General features: G+C 44.9%; 1 protein-coding gene across 1 annotated transcript in view; it reads right to left on the minus strand.

Annotated features, from left to right (window-relative positions):
* Positions 1 to 5,178, minus strand: part of celf4 (CUGBP, Elav-like family member 4) — a 94,623-nt gene extending 89,445 nt beyond the window's left edge. Inside the window, exon 1 of the mRNA XM_030728528.1 lies at positions 4,481 to 5,178. Within this exon, the coding sequence (XP_030584388.1) occupies positions 4,481 to 4,757 (277 nt within the window). The 5' untranslated portion in view covers positions 4,758 to 5,178. The remainder of the gene's footprint in view (positions 1 to 4,480) is intronic.
* Positions 5,179 to 6,000: the final 822 nt, after the last annotated feature.

A 6,000-nucleotide genomic window follows, 5' to 3' on the forward strand; every position in this document is an offset into this window, starting at 1 on the left:
CAATAATAATGGACAACAGAGGCAGCACTGGTTTGACAACAGTCCTCCTGACAAATTAGACTCACTGTACTCCTCACCCTGGCTCCGCCTCTTGATTCCTTCTTGTTGCTTGGCAGTTCTGGGCTCTGCCAGGACAGTGGGTGCGGTATGGTGCTGGTTGTTGAGTTTACTTTGGTCTGAAGTGCCTTTCTCTACGACACATGTTGCCTTTCTCCCTGACGAAACACTCAAAATTGATGCGTCTTCATAAAATTGGAGCACAATGTGAGGCCTAAGCGTGTATTCTTAGCTGAGTGGAACATGGGCCAGGGAGACAAGGAGCACATAAACATACACACTCGCTCACACAGTCATCCAAAACTGAATGCGAGAGGAGGAGAGAGAAGGATCCCACAGAGAGGATGATGCAACCCGAGTGAAATTTTTGGGCCGGAATGCATGCTGCATTAACGCAGACCTGCAGGACGAGAACACACACCCATACTTCTTTCCTTTTTTTTGTTCAAAGCTAGATTTGGTTTTATCACGACCCCCCACCCCACCCAACCCCACCACCCCCTTTTTTCTTGCATACAGCAACCTGTAACATGTAATTTCCTGGAAAAAAAAGGAGCCTTTCACGTCATCATGACTTTCTGGCCTCATCAAAGATGATAAACCAAATGAGCTGTTCTGTTCTAAATCTGCTTGTCTGACAGTTTCCGGTGAAAGGGCTATAATATCAAAAGTGAGGGAATTTGAGAGAACCATAACTCCCTTTATGACCTGCACAGATTATAGTTCCCATCTGCAGCATAAGGGATCTGCAGTATGGGTAAATTTAAACAAGATTACAGTTGGTTATTACACCGTATCTCTGCTTATTTGATTTTAATCATATTCCGTCGTAAATATTCCAATAAATTTCTGCAGTATTGATAGACTAATAAAATGGTTTAACAGCCAATCCATTTCTTTTCATTGGGTTAGTAGTGTCTTCTGTAAGTTGAGAAGATCTTTTGAACGGATGTAATCTCAGCTGAAGACCTGTGGCACTTTGTTTACATCACTTCCCAGGTCAAAATGGACAATTTGGCCCAACTCTAAATGAGTTTTCAACACCTGCTTTGACTTTGAGCAACTCTCTGGCTTTTAAACTACTTTAACTGTCTGAGCCTATGGCGAGAGCTGCTGCTAATGTATTTAGTTTGACCAAGGACAAATATATTACTCACATTAAATGACCACCAAATGAAACAATGGCCCAAAAACACACTTGGTGACAGTTGTGTTTGCTAAAAGGAAAGGAAGATATAGACAATAAAGCTTTGTCAAGGAATACAATACTGCTCGACGATGTGACAACAGTAAACAGTAGATAACACCTTCAGTTATTAAATGTGTTCCCCGTATCGTCACAGCTCAATTGCCCAAGTGATTATTACACGAAATCAGGCTGATGAATAGTGCTAGCAATCACATCTACACCTGCTCTTCTTGAATGGATCTCCACCTCCCATGCAGCATTGCCAGAGAAAAGGGAAAGGGTTGGTTCTTTGTGCTCGCCGTCTCGTTGTGCTTGGTAGCAGCAGCAGCAGCCGGTGACCATTATAAATGGCCTCTATTAGCATGGCTGAGTCGCAGAGGGGAGAGAAATAAAATCATTGGGAGAATGTAGGCCTGCACTGGTGTCCCTGCGCCCGCTACCAAGCTCTGTCGACCTCTGTCCCAAGCTTCCCTCCTCCTTGCTCCCTCCACTTCTCCATTCCAAGGGGACACAATCCTAAAGACTAGATTACTAGTGATACATGGGGTCATTATGGGGAGGGTTATGGCAATAGTATCGCAGGCACGGCTGACAATAGCAATAAGAGAGGTAGCTTTCTTCAATGGTAGTGTTACCATAGCAAAGGCTGTTCTTTATGCCTGTTGATGTACAGCAGAAAAGGATGAGGGTCTTTTATTTCCCGCCATAGCAGAAAAAGCTGTGTATTATCTCTCTGAAAACCATGCTTATGTCTTTGCTAAAACACCATATCTCTGTGAGTAAAGTTAAATGAACACAAAACTATCCCCAGACAAAGCATTACCATGTTAACAATAACAGTTACCAGCTATGTGCTATGTGGAAAAGAGGTAGAACAAAATTGTAAAGTAAATGGCAGTCGATCATCTGCAATCTGTGGTTCAAGCTGGGGCTTTGTACTGCCACAGCCATTACAGAACAAGATGCACTGTCACTGAACACACAAGGTGTCAGTGCATAACGTGAAGACAAAAGGAGAGCGAGGGAAGGGAAAGAATGAATGGAATCAAGCAGAGTTAATGAAAAGGAGAAAAGATGGAAGAGGAGTTTTCTGCTGGACAGTTCTATAGACTTCACTCCACTGGAGCATTTCGCACCTTAAAGGGTCATGATGCCCTCAGCTTGATGCTCTCTGTCCTGTAGTAGGACTGTGACAAATGGAAACAGCCCGAAGAAACTGAAGGGAAAGGGAAGCACCACACATATGCAGAAAGCTGACAGAAAAGCATAACAGCTTGAAACACAGTTCAAATATGTTCAAACATAAAAACTGCCATCAAATTCATTCAGATGGATTTAAATGGGTTTCATTTTAAAAGATGGTTATTTCTTTCCAAAACAGGTTCTTTGTACACATATTTTAATATTTGCTAACTGTGTTTATCTTGCTTCCTCTACCTGATTTATGCTATACTGTGTGGTCCTCAATAAACCCAGTATGATGACAGCATGTGCAGTCAGTCACTTTGCCTGTTCTTCGTGGGATGTGCAGTCTTTTACTGCTAATTTGGCCATCTTCTACGGAAACCTCAGGGTATGGAGGAAACGCGGCCTTCAAACAGCTCACAGTGAGCCAGTGAGCTGGTAAGCCAAGGAGTAGCTGGTGCCTCGAGCTAGTTAAAATATGAGCACAGCGGGGGCTCGCTAATGAAAGCGGGGGCTCAGCCTGGGAAGCAGGACCGTATATCGCAGTTAGGAGACAGTTCTTAGAATCAGCTGGCGAGCCATGCCTATAGTTCTGGGGCCACTGGTGATTAACCGTCCAACAGGGAGTCTCTACTACAGCTGGGCTATTAATAAAAGATAACCCCCCTTCCCCTTCCTCTTCTCCTGCCTCTTATGTTTCCTCAATGTCTGCGCACACACTCCGCCCTCTGGAATTTATTTGTATATCATAATCATTTCCTGACACATGGTGGATGTCACACATTGTTTACACGAGGCAAGGTGGTGGGGGTTGCGGGGGGTTATTTAAAAGGAGAAGGAGAGGGGTCCCGAAAAGTGATAGCTTGTTCCTAATGCACTTTTCACCCTGGGATATGTCCTGCAGGTATAGCAGATCAATTAGTGACCTCTCATTAGATGGTGATTTCCACAGACTGACTATTCCCATGAGGGCAAAAAATAAAATATAAGGGTAAAGCAGCATCATTCATGTTGGAGCACTTCCATTCTCTCTATTAGACCAGAAGGGCATGTAATACTGTTGCATCAAAAGTTTATGATGATTCACTGTCATCAGTTCGATAACAAAGATATCCTTGTCGGTGTCAGTCGTGGTTAGAACAGAAAAAGCTGTTAAGGCTGTATAAGATTAAAACATTTCAAAATCAGTTAAAATACATTCGTATGCATTCTCACCTTGAGTGCGATGTTTTTTTTGTTTTTTTTTTAATTTATTTAAGAGGGAATTACTTTGATCACCCACACCTGAAAAAAATGACAAAAGCTTTAAGGCTGCACAAAATTACATGTTCATAGTCCCTCCACTGTTGCACACGTTCGTGCACATGTGCACGCGCTCCCCCTCCCTCCCCCGCCAACTCATCACAACCCCCACCCAACTACCCCCCAACACACACACACACACACACACACACACACACACACACACACACACACACACACACACACACACACACACACATACACCAAGCGAGTTACAAGCAACAGAATGTATTGCTTTGAGGCAATCATCCCCCACCCCCCGCTATTGCAACGTGAAAACGCCAGGTTAATATTCTGGATTTAGCAGTGTGTGAATGAAAGCACGCTTACAACCGCTGGACTAGATGCGTGAATACTCCCGTGCTCACTATAGGAGCATTGGTCCTCCTAAAATCACCCCCCACACAAATTCATGCCGTCGTGACTCCCGATTCGTGACACTCTTATGCTCGGATATGTGTGTTTAATAGGGTAGAAAATGAAGCACTGATTTTGGGAGCCAGTGACAAGTCAAATGCTGGAAATAACGTCCCTCTACGTGCCACAAATTAAATAAAATAAAATAAACATGCAGAAAAGTCATTCAAGCTCCAGTACTATAGAAACAATTGGCCAACAATTGCGCTGCTCTACCAATTTAATTCCGCACGATTTAGGCTCCCCACTCTCACCAAACGTGTGACAGATTTCACTCTGGCAAAATCAAGTAGAGCCATAGGTGTCTCGGGGAATATGGGCATAACCCACCTTTGTGCATGCCCGTGAAGCGGTCTTTGAGCACAGTGAGCTCGTAGATTTTGCCGAACTCCTCGAAGAGGGGCCGGAGGTCCTTCTCGTCCAGGTTGCGGGGGATCTGACCGATGAAGAGTTTGATGGCATCGTGGTCCTTCATGGGGATGGTGGCCGGGCATCCCGCCGGACTGTGGCTGTGGTTTAATCCGTTCACGAGCCCGTTCGTGCTGGCGGAGACCACACCAACACCGTGCACCGTGCCGTCCACCTGCCCGTTGGTTAAAGTTGCCATCTTCGGACCGGCCAGTGAGTTGGGATGGGTACAACAACAGCAGATGGTAATGGTGAAGACTCGTTTTACGTTGAAAAAAGCTGGTGGAAGTCTTGGTCAAAATTTGTTTCCGAGACCAAGCCGTACCAGTGATGGTTCCGCTCTCGTCCTATCAAAGCCAGTATTTACAATGATTTGAAAACACATGAAGCATTTGGCGAAGACGCATATCAAAAGCGCGCAATGCCGTTGGTCCCGGTGGAGGCTTTGATTTCTTATATTTATGTCCTAACCAATAACTCGTTCATTGATTTCATAAAAGAGAGAGAGAAAGAGAGGGAAGAAGAAGGGGGAGGGAGAGAGAGAGGAGAGAGAGAGAGGGAAAGAGACCAAGAGCGTTCACTGTCTATTTACACCCACGTTCCTTCGTCCCAGCTTCTTGGCACCCTTTTATTTTTTTGCATTGAGGAGTCTGTATGGGTGTCTTCTCGGTTTAAACGAACGGGGTCGGTTCAATCTCTGCCAGAACAGTGGGGTGGTTTGAATAAAGGGGGCCGCTTTAAACTAGGCATATATAAACCCAGCAATTTTCTGTCCCCCCCTTTCTTCTGCAAACAGACAGTGGTACATTCCACCGAGGGGAGAGGGTCTATAAATAGAGAGATATAGAGAATACGGTCCTTTGTGCTCCTACTCAGAGCAAATAACTACACTTTCAAGAACTTAAGAATGTAATACTTGGGTGACTGACACACACACACGCACACACGCGCGCGTGCACTGTGTTCTTATCAAGGGTAATAAGCCGTACAGCGTCCCTCAAAAATTTGAACCTGACATTATGTGAAAATAAACACTCGCCACAAATTGATTGTGGCTGCGGTTAATCGGAGGTTTATTTTTGTGCTTAAGTCACACTGCATATCACCCATTCGCCTTCCTCATCCTCGATGGCAGCAGCAGCGAATCGCTGCATCCTTGCTTCGCTTCTGGACGGTGGACAGCTCCGTGGTGCTGAAAGCCTCACAGGGGAAAACTAAAACACACTAATGGAAAATTCTTCTCACGGATTCGACTGTTCGCTCTTATCAACAGCAAGCACAGCTTTTGCACCGGCTAGGCTATGTATTGCCATTACTTTATTCTGCCATTTCGAAAGTCACACGGAATAGATTATTTCATTTTCAGAAAGGGAAAGTCTGTGAGCACCGCCGAGTGGCGTAGAGAGGGGGCACAAGGAAGGAAAAAAAAAGGCATTCGGGTT

Source organism: Archocentrus centrarchus, chromosome 5 (assembly GCF_007364275.1).
Source record: "Archocentrus centrarchus isolate MPI-CPG fArcCen1 chromosome 5, fArcCen1, whole genome shotgun sequence".
NCBI lineage: Eukaryota > Metazoa > Chordata > Actinopteri > Cichliformes > Cichlidae > Archocentrus > Archocentrus centrarchus.